The sequence below is a fragment of the Bos grunniens genome, chromosome 15 (genome assembly GCF_055505025.1).
Source record: "Bos grunniens cultivar Pamir isolate PY7600 chromosome 15, Bosgru_T2T1.0, whole genome shotgun sequence".
Classification (NCBI taxonomy): Eukaryota; Metazoa; Chordata; class Mammalia; order Artiodactyla; family Bovidae; genus Bos; species Bos grunniens.
The window spans coordinates 5,653,629-5,679,490 of NC_141179.1; the positions used below are offsets into that span (position 1 = coordinate 5,653,629).

Consider the following 25,862-nt stretch of genomic DNA (forward strand, 5'->3'; position numbering starts at 1 on the left):
AAGCCACGCAGCAGCAGCAGCTCCATAACTTGGTTACAGGAATGATTCTGCTGTTCTGTCAAACTACTAAGAAAAGAGGTAATTTAGTAGCATAAATTCTTCCTGGTTTGGGAAGATCCCCTGGAGGAGGGCATGGCAACCCACTCCAGTATTCTTTCCTGGAGAACCCCCATGGACTGAGGAGCCTGGTGGGGCTACAGTAGTCCATAGGGTTGCACAGAGTTGGACACGGCTGAGCCAAACACACAGCACACAGCAGAATAACAGAGTAATAACAAAATTTCAATTTAAAAGATCTACACAGATCATGATACTTAAATGGAAAACTGAATAACATCTGAGAATACTACTATGTGCCAGGCACATCATGAATTTCATATGAAGCTTTTTTTTTTTAACAGTTTCAGCAATATAAAGAAAGGGAGTAAGAAGAGCAGATTATGAAGAATGTTAAGAAATGTCACAAATTTGAAAACTTATACCTGTTTAGAGGAAACACAAGAGCACATTTTATAAAATGGACCCACAATGAATAGTTTATCTTTCCTTCCATGTCATCCTAAAAAATGATGTATATATTTTCATGACAGTAGAATGCTTTCTGGCATTTTTGTGTGTTCAACTAACTGTTAGATAAAATGCGACAGCATAAAATGCTTCTGTGTATGTATGCGTGTGCGAGTGTGTTGCTTAAAAGTTTGAGAAGTGACCAACTGTTCTCATATAGTGAGCAAACTGGTTCATAATTTTAAGACTAAAAGGAACAGTCAGCATTTCAACAGTCAGTGTAGATATTCACTGAGGAAAAAAAATCTCTGAAGTCCAACACTGCATAATATTACTTAACAGAAAAAGAGAGTCTACAAAGCATAATCACTTTAGAGACACACGTTAACTTACAATGTTTTCAAAATCAGAAGCAGACTTTCAGCTTCTGTTTTTAGCAGAGTTAAGATACTGCGGAAAACAACTAAACATGTTTGGTAAAATAGTAAAGCAACTTCTTAAATACACTCAATTACAGCTATGATCTGAGAAAGGTGAAAGTGAGAGTGAAGTCGCTCAGTCGTGTCCAACTCTGCGACCCCATGGACTGTAGCCTATCAGGCTCCTCCGTTCATGGGATTTTCCAGGCAAGAGTGCTGGAGTGGATTGCCATTTCCTTCTCCAGGGGATCTTTCCGACCCGGGGATCGAACCCAGGTCTCCCTCATTGCAGGCAGACGCTTTACCGTCTGAGCCACCAGGGAAGCCCATGATCTGAGAAGACAGAAATAATTATTCAAACAAGTGAGTATTGGATTTTTAAACTTCATCTTTATTAATTTCATCCTGAATGTTAACACAAAGTATTCTGGATTAAAAAGAGATTATTTATCATCTCACAGCAAATAATGTGCTGCTCCTACACCTTTGCTCCAGGTCTTACCTTTGGGGTGACTAAATGACAGCCACACCCTATGCAAGTAGCCACACACTCGGTGAGCAAGGTGTGCAAAGGATGGGTGAAGAGGTTATCCTCTGCTTATAAACAGGAAGAAGGACGCTGCTGTGTTCCCCTCCAAAGAGGATGTCCTAGGAAATCTAACCAACCCTGTAGTATGTAAATAAAACTCTTTTCAGGAGCCAAATGGTCTACTTGTTACTCAGTCGTTCAGACATGTCTGACTATGCTATGCAATGGACTGCAGTACCCCAGGCTTCCCTGTTCTTTGCTATCACCGGAGTTTGCTCAAACATGTCCATTGAGTTGATAATGGCATCTCATCCTCTGCTGCCCCTTTCTCCTCTTGCCCTCAATCTTTTTCAGCATCAGGGCTTTTCTAATGAGTCAGTTCTTCACATCAGGTGGCCAAAGTATTGGAGCTTCAGCTTCAGCATCAGTCCTTCCAATGAATATTCAGGACTGATTTCCTTTAGGATGGACTGGGTGGATCTCCTTGCAGTCCAAGGGACTCTCAAGAGTCTTCTTCAACACCACAGTTCAAAAGCATCAATTCCTCAGCGCTCAGCTTTCTTTATAGTCCAACTCTCACATCCATACATGACTACTGGAAAAACCACAGCTTTGACTATACAGACCTTTGTTGGCAAAGTGATGTCTCTTGTTTTTTAATATGCTGTCTAGATTGGTCACAGCTTTTCTTCCAAAGAGCAAGCGTCTTTTAATTTCATAGCTCAGTCACCATCTGCCCCAGTTATTTTGGAGTCCAAGAAAATAAAATCTGTCACTGTTTCTGTTTTTTCTGCATCTATTTGTCATGAAGTGATGGCACCAGATGCCATGATCTTAGTTTTCTAAATGCTGAGTTATAAGCCAGCTTTTTTCACTCTCCTCTTTCACCTTCATCAAGACGCTCTTTAGTTACTCTTCACTTTCTGCCATTAGGGTGGTGTCATATGAATATCTGAGATTATCAGTATTTCTCCCAACAATCTTGATTCCATCCTGTGTTTCATCCAGCCTGGATTTTGCATGATGTACTCTACATACAAGTTAAATAAGCAGGGTGACAATATACAGCCTTGACAGACTCCTTTCCCAATGTTGAGCCCATCCATTGTTCCATGTTTGATTCTAAATGTTGCTTCTTGATCTGCATACAGTTTTCTCAGGAGGCAAGTAAGGTGGTTCAGTATTCCCATCTCTTTAAGAATTTTCCACAGTTGGTTGTGATCCACACAATGATCTAGAGATGTTTCCAAGTCTGGGCTTTATCCTTCTGTCATGGAAATACCTATGAAGATAATGCTCTAGTCTCGCCAGTGCCCTGAGGCTTAGAAGGAATTCACAGCTATCACATATGTTGCTCTCAGAGAGATAATACAAGTTTTATTATCCTTTTTGAATATAGCACTTAGCTAGATAAATAGTTACAAAGTTAATTTTCATAGTATATGAAGAGTCACATAAGGCTGGGGTTTTTTTAATGAGAATACAAGACATCCAGAAAGGTTTTTATTTCTCCATACTAAGAATGAGAGAGTAGCAAACAAGCCACTGAAGTTCAAAGACACTGGTGAACCTGAGCTTTGGTATTCATATACATGGCTTGGGAGACCAGGGATAATGTCCAATATCTGCTCAAGGTGGAGAGGTAAAAATGATACATCTAAAAAACGTGAAACCCCAAATGATTACATCCTTGATAAAAGACTGAAATAGAAACAACCTGCCTTCCACCCATCACCTGTGCCTCAGGGACTACAGGAAAACTGCCTCCACTGAAATCTGGTACTAACTGGAGTGGGGAGTTTATGCGTCGGAATCTCTTGTCAAAAAATAGCCACAATCACGTGTACCCCAATATTCATCGCAGCACTGTTTATAATAGCCAAGACATGGAAGCAACCTAGATGTCCATCAGCAGATGAATGGATAAGAAAGCAGTGGTACATATACACAATGGAGTATTACTCAGCCATTAAAAAGAATACATTTGAATCAGTTCTAATGAGGTGGATGAAACTGGAGCCTATTATACAGAGTGAAGTAAGCCAGAAGGAAAAACATCAATACAGTATACTAACACATATATATGGAATTTAGAAAGATGATAACAATAACCCTGTGTACGAGACAGCAAAAGAGACACTGATGTATAGAACAGTCTTATGGACTCTGTGGGAGAGGGAGAGGTTGGGAAGATTTGGGAGAATGACATTGAAACGTATAAAATATCATGTAAGAAACGAGATGCCAGTCCAGGTTCGATGCACGATACTGGATGCTTGGGGCTAGTGCACTGGGACGACCCAGAGGGATGGTATGGGGAGGGAGGAGGGAGGAGGGTTCAGGATGGGGAACACATGTATACCTGTGGTGGATTCATTTTGATATTTGGCAAAACTAAGACAATTATGTAAAGTTTAAAAATAAAATAAAATTTAAAAAAAAAAAGAGAGAGAGAAAAAAAAATAGCCACAATCAAAACTTTAATGTTAGTTTGTATGCACTCCCTTGGAATTTCCAATAAATTTCAAGAAGAAAATTTAATTTATATGGTTCCAAACTAGTGCTATTGCCAAGTATTTGAAAGGAGCATAATCCTTATCTTAACACAAACCAAAGCCTACTCCTACACTCCAAATTGAAAAGGAGCCTGGCGGGCTACTGTCCATGGAGGTCACAGTCAGACATGACTGGGCGACACGACTTTCACTTTCACTACTTCCAAATAAGAGAATGCCTATTCCTCAGTGCCCAATCTTAACTTGCTTAGTTTAAAATATGATTTTTTATGGGAATTATTATGCAAATGATAAGTCCATACTACAGAAATATGAAGAGGGAAATGAGTAACAGCTGAAAAGGCTTCTGGAAGCTGCTGGGACTTTACCTGCCCATCCCTGGTTTAGCACAGCCAGGAGATTCCAGTAGAAGGAAACAGCATTTGGAAAGTCCTCATAGACAGAACCACTGAGGTCTGCCTCACTATAGAAAAGGCTTACAGTTTAGGTTGGATATGGAGCCATGTTGTGAAAAACGATTTTCTTTAGGAAAATTAATGTTATAATCTGAAATATGACTTTGAGGATGGACATATAAGTAGAGTCAAATTTGCTGTTTTCTGCAATAATATGTATGAGAAAGAATAAAAGCCTGAATTATGGCAATAGCTTCAGGAAGGAAATGGGAGAGATAAAAAAATAAAACATAACAGGATGAAGCACAAGATATTTGCAAGATTAATTTGACTATAAAATATTATATGAATACAATATAATAATAACTATCTTTTAATGAGTCTCGGAGAAGGCAATGGCACCCCACTCCAGTACTCTTGCCTGGAAAATCCCATGGACGGAGGAGCCTGGTGGGCTGCAGTCCATGGGATCGCTGAGGGTCGGACACGACTGAGAGACTTTACTTTCACTTTTCACTTTCATGCATTGGAGAAGGAAATGGCAACCCACTCCAGTGTTCTTGCCTGGAGAATCCCAGGGACGGGGGAGCCTGGTGGGCTTCCGTCTATGGGGTCGCACAGAGTCGGACACGACTGAAGCAACTTAGCAGCAGCAGCAGCAGCAACTATCTTTTAATGAATCTATATTTATCTTACAAATAAAAGTTAAAATGACATTTTAAAAGTTATGCTTGGTTCTGGACAAAATGGGCAACCTATCTCCCACTTCTGCATTCTATCTTGGACAAAACAAGAGGATACTGAACCCAGAAGATGGCACAAAAAGAATGGAAAACATCTGGGAGACAGAAAGTGTTTGGGTAAGAGGCAAGTAGAGAATATGGTAACCTATAGCTGAGGGCTGGATGCATGGCTGGGGTCAAGCTAGGAGAATTTTGGGTTGCAAACTTATCTTTTCATGTTTCCCTGGAAAGAATACTGCTCACCATCTTACCATTTCAGGGCTGAAAATAGCAGTATTAAGCGCCCATCAATGACAGCACAGTACTAGATATTTCACAGCATGCAGCCCAGCTATTGAGGAATACATTGAAACAGGTATAGCTGGGAAGGCTGGCTTTTGGAATTGCAAGTTCTCAGAGTATCAAACAGAATAGATGCAAAACAAAACAAAATCTACACCTGTATTTAATGTGGTGAGATTTAGGGAAATTAGAGACAAAATATTCTAGCAGGCAAAAAACTAATGAGTTACAAAGAAATAAGAATCAGATTAACAGCAAATTTACTCAATAAATTTGCATAAATTTGATTTTAATTTAAAGTATAAGCAAAGGCTGGTTTAAGAAAAAAAAAGAAGGTTAAAGAATAATAACTTCAACATGAATTGATACGAAGAATGGAAATCAGGGCCATGACTTCATGGTCAGGAATCTGTGCAATGTGGTTACTTGTATGCCTCAGGCACAAGTGGAGAGCCTGGGTTTGGAACGCCAAGGGATGCAGTGTATCTTTTCACTCTCTAATTCTTCCTCAAGCAAGTTTTATCAATCTGATAGTCTAAATAAAGTGGCAAGTCCAGTTAGCTGAGGTCATTATTTATTCAGACACCCAACAATCACCAATTGTTGACACTAAGAATAACTTGAAAACTGTAAGATTTGAGGGTTTGAAATTTTATAGGTCCTGAAATAAGCCTAATTTGACTTCCCTTATTGGAGAAGGCTATCAGTATATAAACATTTTTATAGCATTACTAAACATGAGTTGTAAAATTATATTTTTTAATTTCAGAAAGCAAGTCCTTATTCAATTAGAACAGCAACCATTAATACTGTAATGGTTTTGCCTAGAGAGCAAGCAACCATCTATAATCTATAACTGTTCTGCAATACAGAAATAAGTCAATTCTAGTCGATGAATTGCTTTTTCTAAGCACTTGGATTCCTTTGAAAAATTTCACATTTAAGAGCAGTCACTGACTTTACAGAAAGAGGGAAGAGAAGACAAAGAGTGAGCAAAATATGCATCAGCCACAGACGACGTCACAGTACATTACCAGGATAAGACAAATCACACTGATGACACTACTTCTTGGGCTGGTCTCCTTCTGTTACTATTATTTCCTCCATCTTTTTCCAGGATACTGCACACATTAAGGGCACATCAATGCCAAAATTTACCAACATATTTATCAACATGGACAATTTGGAGATAAAACTCAAGGAAAAAAAGGATATGGAGAAAAAGGAAAATACAAAGGAAGAATGTTCTACTACTAACCTGATTTAATTTCTTCCAGAGATTGAGGACAGGAGAAAGTTCGTTAGACCAGATTTCTCTATCAAATTTGCAACCAGCTGTTACGGATCTGCCTAAGATCTTCAACTGTGAAATAACCTGAATGAAGAAAATAAAAAGCAATAAATGAACATGACCATTCAGTAGGATACAAAAATAGCCATATTTAGCCTATAGTGTGTGTGTGTGTGTGTATATATATATATATATTTATGTACATATTATAATGACTCTTCATTTAAAAAGCTACTTCTTTAGTTAGATCCATTCTTAATAATCTATTTGCTCACTTCTGAAATAAAAATATTTTTCAATTGGAATGATTTAAATCACATAACCTCAAAATGCTGATATCATTTTTTGAAAAGATGAAATGACAGAAAAGATAGTAAAAAGTATGAAAGTGAAGTGAAAGCGTTAGTTGCTCAGCTGTGTCCTACTTTTCACGACCCCATGGACTGCAGCCCACCAGACTCCTCTGTCCGTGGAATTCTCCAGGCAACAATACCACAAAAGGTATCCATTCCCTTCTCTAGGGGATCTTTCCAAGCCAGGGATGGAACCAGGATCTCCTGCATTGCAGGTAGATTCTTCACCATCTGAGCCACCAGGGAAGCCCAGTAAATAGTATAGCAAACTATGAAATAGTAAAACAATTTTAAGTAACTATTGGTATTCATTACAATAAATCTAAGCTTTTAGGATTCTATATTGATTTTAAGTTGCCATCTCAATGTTTCTTCTATATGTAAGAGTCAAATGAAAGAAGTTATAGATCAATTAGTAAAAATCAAGCAAAATAAATTCTTCTTTCCTACTTAGGGCTTTCACTTCTGTGAAAAGTGTCTGATGGCTCAGACAGTGAAGAATCTGCCTGCAATGCAGGAAACTTGGGTTCGATCCCTGGGTGGGAAAGATTCCTTGGAAAAAGGAATGGCTATACACTCTAGTATTCTTGCTTGGAAAAATTCCATGGGCCGAGGAGCCTGGTGGGCTACAGTCCCTGGGGTTGCAAAGAGCCAGACACAACTGAGCAACTTTAACTTCACTTCTGTAACTTTCAAGTTATCAGCTTCTCTGTCACCATTCTCTGGAGAAGAAAATGGCAGCCCACTCCAGCATTCCTGCCTGGAGAATCCCATGGACAGGCCATGGGGTCACAAAGAGTTGAACTCGACTGAGCGACTAACACACACACACATCCTCATTCTCATCAAAATCAATTCACTCACATCTTCAACACAGTGTATAATGGCTTCCATTTCAATAATAAGTCTTCTTAATCATTTACTAAGAATGATCCAGGATATCACTGAGTATTCTATATATTATATTATAGATATTAGAGCAGGTGTATAAAATCAGTTAAGTATCTTTTGATGGTTCTTCATAAATATTTCAACTGAATATTAAAACTGTGCTAGCTCATTGCTTATCTGACAGAAACAAAATAAATCACCAAATCCAAACACTGTGTTTTCCTAAGCTAATATTTTATACATCAACATTTGCCGGGTATCAACTATTTTTTCTCTTTTACTTTTTGAGAAATATAAGCTGTTTTTCCTTTTTAATAGATTCTGGGGGTTCTTATACTATTAAAGTTCACAATAAAATAAGGACCATAAATCTTTCAAAATAAATGCACTAATTAACTGATAAACATACAGATTCCTGCTGTTGAACCCAAGTTCCTTCTAGAGTTTTTTATTGATTCTCTAATCTAGAAAAAATGGTGGTGATTCATTGTTTCATTTTCTTTGTTTTTCTGATAAATTATTTTCATTTGCTCTGGCTGAACCCTACAACAGCATCTAATTCATCAGCTCTGCTAGACCACAAAACATCACTAGTTGGCAGCCAGAAGAAGTGCTATTTTGACTCTGGTAACAATTGCTATCACTTATTTGTGTTTAAAATTTGTCAAACATGACAGAAAACAAAATAAGAATGCAAAGAGATGTCTAAAGGAAAAAAGGTTCAAATATTTTTCTACACATGATGTTTTTTAGAGTTGATGTTAAAAACTATTTTAAAATAAAATGTTTACCAGCCCAAAAAGGTTTTCTTCCCAGAAAAATAACATATGAGCACTGCTTTTCATAGTAACACAATTATAATCTTTAATGAATAAATAGTAATGAAAAGGGAGTTCAAATGCAAAATAAAAATGCTGTACAACGAGGATGGGGTTATAACTTGTAACAACGGATCGTCTATTGTTTTTATAAAATCTGACACATTTATCTTTTTACAAAGTACAGATGATACAATATCTTTTCATTACTCATGTGTTAAACCAATTAAAAATACTTTTCTCAATGATAGTCCTTTAAAATGGTGTCAAAGGGAATGAAATTTCCCATGAAAAGCACATCACTTCTTCCATGTGCTAACCGTACTGCACAGCTCCCACCATGCCCCTGGCACGCTCCGGGGCAGCGGCAACGCTGTGGGGCCGGCAGGAGGCGCCGCCACTGCTCTCCATCGGCGCTCACTAAAAACAACAGAGACACCTCGGGAACGCCTAGGCTTCTCCTTAGCAGCTGTGTCTTTATTGCAGCATACTAAATCTTACAATTTTATTTTTCCTTTCTTTTCGATGTTGTAAAGCACACAGAAGAATTTCTAATCTAACAACATCTTTACAGAACCTGAGAGCATGAGTTGTTGTTTGTCTTCTTTTGGCATAAATTGTTTCCCTAGTTTTCATTTCCTAATTTTCTCTTTGATTTCCTCAACTATTGATTTTACACAAATAGATTATTTTTATTTCTGTAAGTCACTTCCAGTAAAGTCCTTCTTGGAATGAGAAAGAATATAGACTTTACAAATGAATACTCATTCTCAAATTACAGGTGAGAAAATGGATTTGTCAAACAAATTAAGCAAATTACATGTTTGTCTCGGGGTATATGCAGCAGATTAAATACCTGCAGAAAACTTTATAACAGTGCGATTTAAAATTATGCATAAATAAAAATATTAGTAACAAAAAAACGTTTAAAATTTATCACTGAAACGCGAGGGAAATCGAGTTTGGAAAGCGTTAAATGGTAGAGCCAAAGAGGCAGAGCGGACCTAGAGACCGGGTGGGCTCTTAAGCCAGCATTTACCCTGGGGTATCGGCCTAAGGGGCCTACAGCTTGATTGGTTTGTCTGTTTACTTTTCACTGTGAACTATTTTTAGATTTATATAAAAGTGGCAAAAATAGTACAGAAAATTCCAATTGTACACTTAACCCCTAACGATAGTAACATCTTACATAATCACAGTATAATTAACAAAACCAGGAAATTAACACTGTACAATACTATTAACTAACCTACTACAAACCATGTTCGAATTTCACCAGTTTTCCCACAGATTTCCTATTATTCTCTCAGGAAAATAACACATTGCATTTAGCTGTTATTTATCACAGTCTCACCCAAAACTGTGACAATCATTCTTTTTCCTTCTGACCTTGACACTTCTGAAAAACATTGGTCAATTACTTTGTAAAATGTCCCTCATTGAGTTCATAAGGTTCAAATTTTCAAAGAGAGAAAACAGAACTCCAGAACTTTCAATAAAAGTACTCAATAGGCTAGTTAGAAAACAAACTGCCTTACAGAGGGAAAGAGCAGGGACACTTGCTGTTTGTTATCTTGGCTTTTGGGTGATAATGTGATCTGTCTAAATACAGTGATCAAAACTCAAACTACACTCCACACACTGCATCATGAAAATTCTACAAATCAAAACTGATAGAACTACAGTGAATGAGATTCATAGAGGAAAATTAAAGCAGAAACCACTTATGTTCAAACAGAAGCATTGCTGAAAACCAAGCCAAATATAACAACTTATAAAGTTGAGAATGTAGATGGAAGAAAAGAGTAAGACCAAAATTAATAACATAGAAAACAGATATAAAAGAGATCAGATTTTTTAAAGTAACTAAAGATAATAAAATTATGAGACTTCTAACTAGATTGAATGATATATAGCTACATGATAAAATAAGAGAAGGCAAAAATGTATTTAAAATTCGAATTTTATAAGGAATATAATTAGACATGCTGTGTAGGGCAATCCAAGATGGGACAGCTCATGGTGGAGAGTTCTGACAAAAGCTGGTCCACTGGAGAAGGGAATGGTAAACCACTTCAGTATTCTTGCCTTGAGAACCCCATGAACTGCATGAAAAGGAAAAAAGATATGATACAAAGATGAAGTCCCCAGGTGGGTAGGTACCCAATACGCTACTGGGGAATACTGGAGAAGTAACTACAAAAAGAATGAAGAGACAGAGCCAAAGTGATAACAATGCCCAGTTGTGGATGTGACTGGTGTGGAAATAAAGTCTGATGCTATAAAGAGCAATACTGCATAAGAACCTGGAATGTTAGATCCATGAATCAAGGTAAATTGGAAGTGGTCACACAGGAGATGGCAAGAGTGAACGTCAAAATTTTAGGAATCAGTGAACTAAAATGGACTGGAATGGTTGAATTTAATTCAGATGACCATTATATCTACTACTGTGGGCAAAAATCCCTTAGAAGTAATGGAGCAGCCCTCATAGTCAACAAAAGAGTTCAAAACAGTACCTGGGTGCAATGTCAAAAATGACAGAATGATCTCTGTTCGTTTCCAAGGCAAACCATTTAAAATCACAGTAATCCAAGTCTATGCCCCAACCACTAATGAAGCTGAATGATTCTATGAAGGCCTACAAGACCTTCTAGAACTAACACCAAAAAAAGATGTCCTTTCATTATAGGGGACTGCAATGCAAAAGACGGAAGTCAAGAGATACCTGAAGTAACAAACAAGTTTGGCCTTGGAGTACAGAATGCAGCAGGGCAAAGAGTAACAGAGTTTTCCAAGAGAACGCACTGGTCACAGCAAACACCCTCTTCCAACAACACAAGAGAAGACTCTACACATGGATATCACCAGAAAGTCAATACCGAAATAAGACTGATTATACTCTTTGCAGCCAAAGATGGAGAAGCTCTATACAGTTAGCAAAAACAAGACAGAAAGCTGACTGTGGCTCAGATCATGAACTCTTTATTGCCAAATTCAGACGTAAATTGAAGAAAGTAGGGAAAATCATTAGACCATTCAGGTTGACCAAAATCAAATCCTTTATGATTATACAGTGGAAGTGACAAACCGATTCAAGATATGAGATCTGCTAGGAGTGCCTGAAGAACTATGGACTGAGAGGTTCATGACATTGTACAGGAGACAGTGATCAAGACCATCCCCAAGAAAAAGAAATGCAAAAAGGCAGGCAAAATGGTTGTCTGAGGAGGCCTTACAAATAGCTGAGAAAAGTAGAGAAGCAAAAGGCAAAGGAGAAAAGGAAAGATATACCCATTTGAATGCAGAGTTCCAAAGAATAGCAGGGAGAGATAAGAAAGCCTTCCTCAGTGATCAATGCAAGGAAATAGAGGAAAACAATAGAATGGGAAAGACTATAGAGATCTCTTCAAGATAATTAGAGGTACCAAGGGAACATTTCATGCAAGGATGGGCACAATAAAGGGCAGAAACGGTATGGATCTAGCAGAAGCAGAAGATATTTAAGAAAAGGTGGCAAGAATACACAGAAGAACAATACAAAAAAGATCTTCACGACAACAATGCTGTGATCACTTACATAGAGCCAGACATCCTGGAATGTGAAGTCAAGTGGCCTTAGGAAGCATCATTACAAACAAAGCTAGTGGAGGTGACTGAATTCCAGTTGAACTATTTCAAATCCTAAAAGATGATGCTGTGAAAGTGCTGCATTCAATATGCCAGCAAATTTGGAAACCTCAGCAGTGGCCACAGGACTGAAAAAGGTCGGTTTTCATTCCAATGCCAAAGAAAAGCAATGCCAAAGAATGCTCAAAATACTGCCCAATTGCACTCATCTTACACTAACCAAGTAATGCTGAAAATTCTCCAAGCCAGGCTTCAACAGTACATGAACAGTGGACTTCCATATGTTCAAGCCGGATTTCATAAAGGCATAGGAACCAGAGATCAAATTGCCAACATCCGTTGGATCACAGAAAATGAAAGAGAGTTCCAGAAAAATATCTACTTCTGCTTTATTGACTTAGGCAAAGCCTTTGACTGTGTGGATCACAACAAACTGTGGAAATTCGTAATGAGATGGGATACCAGATCACCTTACCTGCCTCCTGAGAAATCAGTATGCAGGTCAAGAAGCAACAGTTAGAATTGGACATGGAACAACAGACTGGTTTCAAATTGGGAAAGGAGAACGTCAGGTTGTATATTATCACCCAGCTTATTTAACTTATATGCAGAGTACATCATGCAAAATGCTGGGCTGGATGAAACATAAGCTAGGATCAAGATTGCCAGGAGAAATATCAATAACCTCAGATACTCAGATGGCACTACCCTTATGGCAGAAAGCAAAGAATAATTAAGAGTCTCTTGATGTAAGTCAAAGAGGAGAGTGAAAGAGTTGGCTTAAAACGCAACATTCAAAAAACTAAGATCATGGCATCCGGTCCCATTACTTCATGGCAAATAGACAGGGAAACAATGGAAACAGTGAGAGACTTTATTTTGGGGGGCTCAAAATCACTGCAGATGATGAAATTAAAAGATGCTTGCTCCTTGGAAGAAAAGCTATGACCAACCTAGACAGCATATTAAAAAGTAGAGATGTTACTTTGCCAACAAAGGTCCATCTAGTCAAGGTTATGGTTTTTCCAGTAGTCATGTATGGATGTGAGAATTGGACTATAAAGAAAGCTGAGCACCGAAGAATTGATGCTTTTGAACTGTGTTGTTGGAGAAGATTCTTGAGAGTCCCTTGGACAGCAAGGAGATCCAACCAGTCCATCCTAAAGGAGATCAGTCCTGAATATTCACTGGAAGGACTGATGATGAAGCTAACTCCAATACTTTGGTCACCTGATGGGAAGATGGGAGTCACTCAAAAAGATCCTGATGCTGAGAAAGACTGAAGTGGGGAGGAGAAGGGGATGACAGAGGATGAGATGGTTGGATGGCATCACTGACTCGATGGATATGAGTTTGAGCAAGCTCTGGGATTTGGTGATGAACAGGGAAGCCTGGCATACTGCAGTCCACAGGGTGGCAAAGTGTTGAACATGAATGAGTGACTGAACGGAACTAATCTACACAAAAATATCTAGTAATCCCCAAACACGCTAAAAGCCATTAAACATATACATATTGGAAAGAAAAATAGCTAAATCATCTTTTCTTCCAACAACAATTTACAGAAAAAGAATTTATCATACATTTCATATAATGTGTAACATATTATATGCATACGTTATATTTTTCCATTTGTATTTGAAATAAATATAAATTCATTAGATAATATTATTTTTTTAATTTCAGCTCAAGTATTATTAATATTTCCTTTTCAATAGCTATTTGGGTGCCTGTAAAAGTTTACTTAGCCCATATTCTCTCTTTCACTCACTCCCTGACATTGTCATCTTCCCTCTGGGTGCCTGGCTAGGTACAATATGTTTCACTGTGTTACCAAAAATATCAGGATGTAACAAATTATATTAAATCTTGCTGCTGCTGCTGCTAAGTCGCTTCAGTCGTGTCCGACTCTGTGAGACCCCATAGACGGAAGCCTGCCAGGCTCCCCCGTCCCTGGGATTCTCCAAGCAAGAACACTGGAGTGGGTTGCCATCTCCTTCTCCAATGCATGAAAGTGAAAAGTGAAAGGGAAGTCAGTCGCTCAGTCGTGTTGGACTCTTGGCGACCCCATGGACTGCAGCCCACCAGGCTCCTCATTCCATGGGATTTTCCAGGCAAGAGTACTGGAGTGGGGTGCCATTGCCTTCTCCGTAAATCTTGCTACATACTGTAAAAGGAAAACAGTAGACTAACCTGTTAAAGTGAGATAAAGGAGAAAATCCAGAGGTTTATCTTTCTAATGTTAAAATATGCAAGATAAAGGGTGGAGAATCCTTTCTCTATGCCCCTCTTGTGCTCAATAATAATATTTATGCAGGTCACATTCAAGACCAAACTGTAATTTATGTTGGTGATTTGACAGATAAGATTGCACTCAAGATCCAAAGTGAAATGTGAAGGCAATCTAACATGTCAAGTACTCACATCACCATTTTTCTCTCATATTTCTAAGCAATATATTTAAAGCCTGAAAATAAATATAAGGAGATCTCCTAGCTTTTTCAATTTTAACAAGCAAATTAAGAATGAATTTCTCATCAAAAGACATATAAGTTTTACTAAAATTAGTTATATCAGTTTTCAAATACTGGGGTATAAATTATTTGGAGTGATGGCCTGAACACTTTGGTATAAATCATATATATCGATGTTTTATGTATAACTCTGGTTAATATTAAATAACTCAAATCTGGAATTAATCATTAGACTATATGAAATGTGTGGAACCATCTCTGCCTTGTGGAGATATAATCATGATGTTTTGTAGAGTGATAATTTTTTGTATAATCATAAATTTTCATATAATTAGTGGTTCTAACAATCCAGCTTGCTGGGGGTAAAATTGTACTTTGTTATTTTTTAGACAGACACAGAATATATGAATGCTTTATATCACATATACATACCTAAACATAGAGATATAAAAGACTTCATGTTTCCTAATACTTTCATATATTTATTATGAAAAATTTATTAACTGACATTTAAACACAGTTTGGAAGTTTATTAAAAAGTAAACATGTACCTATCATATGATCCAGCCATTCACTCCTAAGTATTTGTCCAAGAAAAATAAAAGCATGTGCTCATAAAAAACAGAAAAGGTTCAAATGTTCACAACTTAACTTAATCTTAGTAGCCTCAAGCTGGAAACAATATGTCTTTCAAGAAATGAATGAATAAGCAAGCTATAGTACATCCATACGATGGTCTACTAATAAGCAATTAAAAAACCCATAGTCCCAGTAAGATCACATAGATGAATCTTATAATAATAATGTTGAATGAGAAAGAAACCAAACCAAAAAGAGTACTTAACTCTCACTCTTATGTAAAACTCTAGAAAATGCAAACCTCACTCAAACTGACAAAATAGAAATCAGAGTTGCCTGGGATAGGGGAGGGAAGAGAAGACGAAGGGACTGTAAAGTGTGAGGGAAAACTTTGGGGGTGATGGAAATGTTTGCTATATTGTGATGCTCTCACAATGCAACACATGCCAAACTTCATCATAAAATCATAAAAACCAAACATGTGCAGTTCATTAAATTAACCACCATGAATTAAACACCCTCTTAAAACAACACAAGAGAAGACTCTACACATGGACATCACCAAATGGTCAACACTGAAATCGGACTGATTATATTCTTTCAGCCAAAAGTGGAGAAGCTCTATACAGTCAGCAAAAACAAGACCAGGAGCTGACTGTGGCTCAGATCATGAACTCCTTATTGACAAATTCAGACTTAAATTGAAGAAAGTAGAGAAACCACTAGACCATTCAGGTATGACATAAATCAAATCCCTTATGATTATACAATGGAAGTGACAAATAGATTCAAAGGATTAGATTTGCAAGACAGAGTGCCTGAAGAACTATGGACCTAGGTTCGTGGCACTGTACAGAAGGCAGTAAGACCATCCCCAAATAAAAGAAATGCAAAAAGGCAAAATGGTTGTCTGAGGAGGCCTTACAAATGGCTGACAAAGGACAAGACACAAAAGGCAAAGGAGAAAAAGAAAGCTATACAGACACGAATGCAGAGTTCCGAAGAACAGCAAGGGGAGATAAGAAAGCCTTCCTCAGTGATCAATGCAAAGAAATAGAGGAAAACAATAGAATGGGAAATACTAGAAATCTCTTCAAGAAAATTAGAGGTATCAAGGGAACATTTCATGCAAAGATGGGCACAATAAAGGACAGAAATGGTATGGACCTAACAGAAACAGAAGATATTAGAAGGGATGGCAAGAATACACAGAAGACCATTCCAAAAAAGATCTTCATGACCCAGATAACCACGATGGTGTGATCACTCACCTACAGCCAGACATCCTAGAATGCAAGGTCAAGTAAGCCTTAGGAAGCATCACTAAAAACAAAGCTAATGGAGGTGATGAAATTCCAATGAGCTATTTCAAATCCTAAAAGATGATGCTGTGAAAGTGTTGCACTCAACATGCCAGCAAATTTGGAAACCTCAGCAATGGCCACAGGTCTGGAAAAAATAAGTTTTCATTCCAATCCCAAAGAAAGGCAGTACCAAAGAATGCTCAAACTACTGCACAGTTGCACTCATCTCACACACTAGCAAAGAAATGCTCAAAATTCTCGAAGCCAGGCTTCAAGAGTATGTCAACTGTGAAATTCCAGATGTTCAGGCTGGATTTAGAAAAGGCAGAGAAACTAGAGATCAAATTGCCAACATCCACTGGATCATCAAAAAAGCAAGAGAGTTCCAGAAAAACATCTACTTCTGCTTTATTGACTTCGTCAAAGTCTTTGTGTGAATCACAACAAACTGGAAAATTTTTACAGAGATGGGAATACCAGACCACCTGATCTGCCTCCTGAGAAATCTGTATGCAGGTCAAGAAGCAACAGTTAGAACTGGACATGGAACAACAGACTGGTTACAAACCAGGAAAGGAGTACGTCAAGGCTGTATATTGTCACCCTGATTATTTAACTTATATGCAGAGTACATCATAGGAAATGCTGGGTTGGATGAAGCACAAACTGGAATCAAGATTGCTGGGAGAAATATCAATAACCTCAGATATGCCAATGACACCACCCTTATGGCAGAAAGCAAAGAAGACCTAAAGAGCCTCTTGATGAAAGTGAAAGAGGAGAGTGAAAAAGTTGGCTCAAATCTCAACATTCAGAAAACTAAGATCATGGCATCCGGTCCCATCACTTCATGGCAAATAGATGGGGAAACAGTGAGAGACTTTATATTTTGGGGCTCAAAATCACTGCAGATGGTGACTGCAGCCATGAAATGAAAAGACACTAGCTTCTTGGAAGAAAAGCTATGACCAACCTAGACAGCATATTAAAAAGCAGAGACATTACTTTGCCAACAAAGGTCCATGTAGTCAAAGCTCTGGTTTGTCCAGTGGTCATGTATGGATGTCAGAGTTGGACTATAAAGAAAGCTGAGTGCCGAAGAATTGATGCTTTTGAACTGTGGTGTTGGAGAAGACTCTTGAGTGTCCCTTGGACTGCAAGGAGATCCAACCAGTCCATCCTAAAGGAGATCAGTCCTGAGTGCTTATTTCAGCTAAAGCTCAAACTCCAAGACTTTGGCCACCTGATGCAAAGAGCTGACACATTAGAAAAGACCCTGATGCTGGGAGGGATTGGGGGCAGGAGGAGAAGGGGACGACAGAGGATGAGATGGCTGGATGGCATCACCAACTCGATGCACATGAGTTTGGGTGAACTTCAGGAGTTGGTGATGGACAGGGAGGCCTAGTGTGTTGTGATTCATGGGGTCACAAAGAGTCAGACACGACTGAGCGACTGAGCTGAACTGAAGTGAACCTGAACCATGATAATCATTAAAACAATGTTTGGGAGTTCACAGAACAGGAAAGTAGAAAAGTCGACATTTAGGGCCAGTGAAAACATGGGTTATTTCAGTCAGAATAAGTAAGGAAAAGCTGACTCTTCTGGTGCACACAGAGGATGTGAATTTTCTCACTCCCCTCTCTGGCCTTGGCTCAGGAACCAGAGCTTGCCTCAAGTGCCCCTGCCTCCTTGATTCACCAGATCTGTGCTCATAGGCTGCTGCTCGTGCCTGCCATGCCTGTGCTCCAGCTGAGAAGTGGGCTCAGAATATTTGCTTTTTCCAACACCTAGCTTGGAGTGACCTGCTGTCTACTATTTTTTGGAGGTAAGTACTGAAAGCTGTCTCCATTTTAACTGGGTGACAAGGTGAAGAAGACCAATAAATATCTATCACATTTATTGAAACTTTGTACAATTAATTTTATTGTGGACATTTTCAAAGATATACAGAAGTTTATTTTACTAAGAATATTTTTAAAGATACCTATCCAGATTCAGCTATGGTCAAGATTTTCCTGAACTTGCTTCCCTAATCTCTAACTTATTTTCTTTTACTTTGGCATTATTCCTTAAGTGTTTTCAAACAAATTCAAGGCCTTCCCTGGTGGTCCAGAACCTGCTTGTCAATGCAGGAGACCCATGTTCAGTCCCTGATCCAGGATTCCACCTGCCACAGAGCAACTAAGCCCATGAGGCACAATCACTGAGCACACGCGCCACAACTCCTGACGGCCGCTCACCCCAGAGCTGTGCTCTACAACAAGAAGCCCACCACTGTGACCACAGAGGGCCCCCAGTCCCACAGCTAGAGGAACACGCCCAGGTGCGGCAACAAAGACCCGGCAGAGCCGCAAAACAAGACCCAGGGCATGTTATTTATTTCTCTTATTTTTAATATGCAGCAAAAAAAAAAAAAAAAAGAACATAATCAGAACACTGTTATTTCACCTAAAATGTTAATAAAAAACCATGGGTGTATATCATACACAGCCCATATTTAAATTTCCCTGATTGGTCTCAAAAGTTGTTTAAATTGGATTGTTCAACTCTATCCACAGAAAAGGTATGCAGTTGTTCTGTATTTTGAGTCTCTTTAATGCAGAGGAGTCTCTACCCTTCCTCTTTTGCATGCCCTCAACTGCTGGTAAAACCGAGTTATCCTGCATGATGTCCCACAATCTGGAATGAACGGTGTCATTTATACTGTTCTTTTGCCCTCTGTGCTTTCTGTTAGGTAGAAATTACTTCTAAAGGCTTGATTAAACTCAGGTTCACTTTGCTGAAAGACTATTTGTGGAAAGCGCTCTTCACAGTGCATCACATCAGGAGGCACAGAGAGTCTGAGAACTTCCTCTTGTGATGCAAAGACTGGTCGCTGGGGACACGCGGTGAGAGTTGATCCCTCGTGCACATTTCCCCATCAATTTTCCATCTAATGGTTTCAACCTTTGATAATAATTTTCTGAATCAGTTATTAGGGTTGGTAAAATAGTGACTTTTCAACTTCTTCATTCCTTTTATATTTATTATGTAGAATTATTCAATAAAGAAAAATTTTCTGTTATCAACTTTTCTTTCATTGCCATAAAATATAATTCACAAAGGAAAGAGTAAATAATGCTTAATTCTTTCCCTTTAATTGCCAGTTTTTCAAACGAAGAGACGTTTTTGTTTTTTAACTAAATGATCAATTATAGAAGTAAAAACTTAAGTATACAATATTAGTGACCTTATATTTCCTTATAAGCACTCCGAAGTAATAAATACAAAATCATTGTGTATGCTACAAAATTAAGCAGACTGATAAAGTCTCCCAATCCACTTGTTTTTGTCTTGCTGTGGTCATAAAACTCAAAATGTTACAAGTATTCAAACTTAGATTTGCTTACAGTTAGAAGCCAGAAGGTTACATATACACGCTGTATAAAAGTACATCTGTATTACTTCTTTTTGCCAGTGGTGCTACTGGAAAAGCTGTAAATCATAAATGCTCCTGAAATGTGAGTTAATATATTCAAATAGAAGGATATCTGCAAGAAAAGATTATCTTAAGCTTCCTGATTTCAAAAAATGAATTTACCAGGAACTTGTGACTTCTCTAATAACTGATGCAAAACCATTTGAGTCAGGATAACTGCAGCTGCTGAGTCTGAGTAACCACAGCTGCTGAGTTCATAAAAGCCATTCAACACAACGTTGCTAAAATTATTACACTAGCAATTAATCCTCCATCTTTGGCAACAGAAAAGCCATCGTTACATTTTAAGAATAAATATAACACATTTTAAGATTTTGCTATGAAACTACTAGTGAGTCTGTGAAAAAAATAATAAACTTTTAGAACTTCAAAGTATAGTTTTTAGAAAAAAAATAAGTGAATATGTAGCTTTAATAGAAAAATAAAAGTTACTCTTACAGAACTTCTTGTTTACAGAAAAATTAAAGCAAACAAGGAAAATGATTAATAATAACTGCTTCCACAAATTCGCTACCATTTTTGAGCAATACAGCAGCCTACTGCAATTGTTTCTAACTTGCTTCAAGTCTTCAACCCCTTGTCGATTCTCTGTAAGTCACACAGCCCCAGACTGACCTCGTCATTACCGCAGCTCACTCACGAGGCTCGGCGTTATCCAGTGCCCCCTACCCCACTGACTCTACCCACATCATACCCGCATTCTGCGTCTCCCTCACTGTGCTTCAGCCACAGCTCTCACTGTTGTCCCTCCAATTAAAACAGCAGGGATGGCCCACAGATGTGTGAAAGGATGTTCAATCTCATTAGTTATCACAGTGCAAATTAATACTACAGTGAAATACCATTTTAACTCAGTAGATTGTTAAATATGAAGACATTTCAAAATACCTAGTACTGGCGTGAATAAAGGATGTAGATATTTACCTACTTCTCGTGATAGAGTAAATTAGTACAGTTACTGAAGACAGTTTGACACAATTCTCTTCCTAAGTATTAACATATAACCAAGAGAAACTCTTTCCCAGACATTCCAGGAGACAAGCACACAGATGTTTACAGCAACAATAGCTGTAATAGCCACAACCCCCAAAAGTGTGTTATATTTATATGATGAAATATTAGCTAAACTGACAACATGAACAATCTTAGAAAAATAAAGTGGAATGAAATAAATCCCAGAATATCAAACATAATATACTGTTTTATAAGGTTCAAAAATGAAACAATGAATTTTTAGGCACAAATGTGTCTATGTAAGAACATGCATGGCACACAACGATTAAAAAAGTATAAAGCTGTAAAAAAGTTGTAAATAAAAGTCTGCTCCATTAGCAGAAAGGTTGGGGGATAGGATTGAAGAGATTAATTTGATACAAGTTTCTATATCGGTGAGTCATTATTGGCTCAATTTTCATTATATCATCATGCTCTTAATGTTTACATATATTAATATTTAAATTTTAAATCTATCGTCTCTTATATTATCAAAGATTGCATTTTGAGAGAGAAATAGGTAAAAGTCCCATTGGATCATAAATCCTACGGCACATTAAGTCTTAAGAAGAAAAACAGGTTAAGGGAATAAGCAATAAGAACTGTTGAGGGAAGTGGCTGCTTTATGTAAGTGGTCAAGAAAGGCCTGTTTGAAAAGTTAACACTTAGAGACCTGAAGGGAGTTAAGAGTAAACCAAGCAGATATCTAGGGGATAAATGCCCCAGGCAAAGGAAACATAAGGCAGAAGCTCAAGACAAGTGAGGTGAGTGTGGCCGTCCTTGAGTGAGCAAGGAACAAAGGATTCAAAGACAAGGCAGAGAGGGAGGAGAAGGCCTGAGCAAGCAGGTGCTGGGAGACCTTTGTAATGAATGTTTTTCTTCTGAGTTAGGTGGGAAGGGATCATAGGAAAATAACCATTGCCATCACCATTCATAAAATAGGAAAATGTCCTTCCTTTTGTTAGAAGACCTTATTTTCCAGCTAGAGTTGGACTGGCCTAAAATAAGGAAGTCTTTTTCCAGAAGCCAACCCTTATTTGACCATATCTAAAATCCCCATCCTGGAGGAGAGCATGGCAACCCATTTCAGTATTCCTGCCTGGAGATTCCTCGTGGACAGAGGAGCCTGGCGGGCTACCATCCATGGGGTCGCAAAGCGTCGGACCTAACTGAGCGACCTAGCACACACACATAAAATCTCCATAGAAAGATTCAACAGTTTGTGTAAATGTGAATTCAAATGACTTTTAAAACTTTCTGAATCATGTGGGGTATTGACCAGATGTACAAAAGTGAGAATTATTTGCACCAAACTTTCACATGATTATCTCAGATTGCTCCAGAGATTCACTGATTTCTAAAGAAATTCATGGCGTGGTTTTGCTGAAGACTACTTTAAGAACTGCACTTTACCATTTCCCTGAGTTTATTAATTCTATAAATCACAGCTTAAAATTGTTGAAGAGGAAAGTCTTAAATACCAGATTCAATAAAGAGTTTTTCTATTATAACCATGGAATCGAATCACAAACTCAGGAATACTTTTATTTATCTATTTATTTTTTGGTTTTAAATAGAAGAATGAAATTGGCAATTACCAAACTTAGGAATTCCTATGCTTAGCAACTCATTTCAGAAAAAAAATATTTCTAAAGAACTGAATTCTTGAAAACAAAATTTTCCCTTAAGGGGGGAATATAATAATGTAATAATTTAAGAAACTTAAAATTAGAGTAAAATTATACACTGCTTACCAATGTATAACAATAAGAACTCAGTATCTCTCTAAACAAAGTTTTGAATAGGTTATTTCTAAAGTCTGTTCTACTAGTATAAGGCCTTAGCATCTGTTTTGTTTTTTAAATTCTGAGTTTAGAGTCAGGTAAGAAATGTGACATTGCTTTGACCAGCTTGTAAAAAAGAATATGATGTGCAGGCTTCAAGTCATTTAGGATACCAAAACGACCATACAATGACTTAACAAGTAAGATAAGAAATCTGATAAAGGACACCTATGAAAAACTCTCTGCTCACGTCATATCTAATGGTAAGAATGCTTTTCCACTAACATATGGACAAGGCAAAGTCTATTCTGCCTAATCAACATTTACTGGCAACCCCCGTCACATCTGAAAGGCAAAAATAAATAATAAATAAAATACATACAGATTGAAAAGGAAAAGTCAAGTTGTCCTTATTTGTAGAAAAGATAATTGCTTACATATAAAAAGCTAAGCGTTAGTCACTTAGTTGTGTCTCTTTGCAATCCCATGGACTGTAGCCCGCCAGGCTCCTCTGTTCATAGAATTCTCCAGGCAAGAATACTGGAGTGGGTAGTATTTCCTTCTCCAGGGGATCTTCCCAACCCAGGGATCAAACATGGGTCTCCTGCACTGCAGGCAGATTCTTTACCATCTGAGCTACCAGGGATGCGCATTAAAAGCTAAGGGAGCTACAAAAGAGGTTGTTAAAAGGGTGGGATGATTTGGGAGAATGGCATTGAAACATGTATTTTATCATATGTGAAATGCATCACCAGTCCAGGTTCAATGCATGATACAGGATGCTCGGGGCTGGTGCAATGGGATGACCCAGAGGGATGGGTTGCGGAGGGAGGTGGGAGGGGGGTTCAGGATTGGGGAACACGTGTACACCCATGGCAGATTCATGTCAATGTATGGCAAAGCCAATACAATATTGTAAAGTAATTAGCCTCCAATTAAAATAAGAAAATTTATATTTTAAAAAAAGAGGTTGTTAAAATGAGTAATTTAGCTTAGCAAGGTCACAGAATAACAATATCATTTAAAATCACATCAGAAAAGATAGGTAAATTCAAAAAGATCACAGAAATATATTTTAAAAGACCTAAAACTTGAGATCGATGTTTTTCTGGAACTCTCTTGCTTTTTTGATGATCCAGCAGAGGTTGGCAATTTGATTTCTGCTTCCTCTGCCTTTTCTAAAACCAGCTTGAACATCTGGAAGCTCACGGTTCACGTACTGCTTAAGCCTGGCTTGGAGAATTTTGAGCATTACTTTACTAGCGTGTGAGATGAGTGCAACTGTGCAGTAGTTTGAGCATTCTTTGGCATTGCCTTTCTTTGGGATTGGAATGAAAACTGACCTTTTCCAGTCCTGTGGCCACTGCTGAGCTTTCCAAATTTGCTGGCATGTTGAGTGCAACACTTTCACAGCATCATCTTTCAGGATTTGAAATAGCTCAACTGGGATTCCATTACCTCCACTAGCTTTGTTCGTAGTGATGCTTTCTAAGGCCCACTTGACTTCACATTCCAGGATGTCTGGCTCTAGGTGAGTGATCACACCATCGTGATTATCTTGGTTGTGAAGATCTTTTTTGTATAGTTTCTTCCATGTATTCTTGCCACCTCTTCTTAATATCTTCTGCTTCTGTTAGGTCCATACCATTTCTGTCCTTTATCGAGCCCATCTTTGCATGAAATGTTCCCTTGGTATCTGTAATCTTCTTGAAGAGATCTCTAGTCTTTCCCATTCTGTTGTTTTCCTCTCTTTGCATTGATCACTGAGGAAGGCTTTCTTATCTCTTCTTATTCTTTGGAACTCTGCATTCAGATGCTTATATCTTTCCTTTTCTCCTTTGCTTTTCAATTCTCTTCTTTTCACAGCTATTTGTAAGGTCTCCCCAGTCAGCCATTTTGCTTTTTTTGCATTTTTACATCTGCTGGATCATTGAAAAAGGAAGAGAGTTCCAGAAAAATATCTATTTCTGCTTTATTGACTATGCCAAAGCCTTTGACTGTGTGGATCACAATAAACTGTGGAAAATTCTGAAAGAAATGGGAATACCAGACCACCTGACCTGCCTCTTGAGAAACCTATATGCAGGTCAGGAAGCAACAGTTAGAACTAGACATGGAACAACAGACTGGTTCCAAATAGGAAAAGGAGTACGTCAAGGCTGTATATTGTCACTCTGCTTATTTAACTTCTATGCAGAGTACATCATGAGAAACGCCGGGCTGGAAGAAGCACAAGCTGGAATCAAGACTGCCGGGAGAAATGTCAATAACCTCAGATACGCAGATGACACCACCCCTATGGCAGAAAGTGAAGAGGAACTAAAGAGCCTCTTGATGAAAGAGGAGAGTGAAAAAGTTGACTTAAAGCTCAACATTCAGAAAACGAAGATCATGGCATCCGGTCCCATCACTTCATGGGAAACAGTGGAAACAGTGTCAGATTTTATTTTTTTGGGCTCCAAAATCACTGCAGATGGTGACTGCAGCCATGAAATTAAAAGACATTTACTCCTTGGAAGAAAAATTATAACCAACCTAGATAGCATACTGAAAAGCAGAGACATTACTTTGCCATCAAAGGTTCGTCTAGTCAAGGCTATGGTTTTTCCAATGGTCATGTATGGATGTGAGAGTTGGACTGTGAAGAAAGCTGAGCACCGAAGAATTGATGCTTTTGAACTGTGGTGTTGGAGAAGACTCTTGAGAGTACCTTGGACTGCAAGGAGATCCAACCAGTCCATTCTAAAGGAGATCAGCCCTAGGTATTCTTTGGAAGGAATGATGCTAAAGCTGAAACTCCAGTACTTTGTCCATCTAATGTGAAGAGTTGACTCATTGGAAAAGACTCTGACACTGGGAGGGAATGGGGGCAG

The 25,862-nt window shown here is 38.2% G+C and overlaps 1 protein-coding gene across 4 annotated transcripts in view; it reads right to left on the reverse strand.

The window, feature by feature from the left end:
• The window catches only part of DYNC2H1 (dynein cytoplasmic 2 heavy chain 1), a 393,081-nt gene that overhangs the window by 102,599 nt on the left and 264,620 nt on the right, over positions 1–25,862 (reverse strand). For all 4 annotated transcript variants that reach the window (XM_086338264.1, XM_086338263.1, XM_086338267.1 and 1 more), the window contains one exon: positions 6,650–6,766. In XM_086338264.1, coding sequence (XP_086194390.1) covers positions 6,650–6,766 — 117 coding nt within the window. The remainder of the gene's footprint in view (positions 1–6,649; positions 6,767–25,862) is intronic.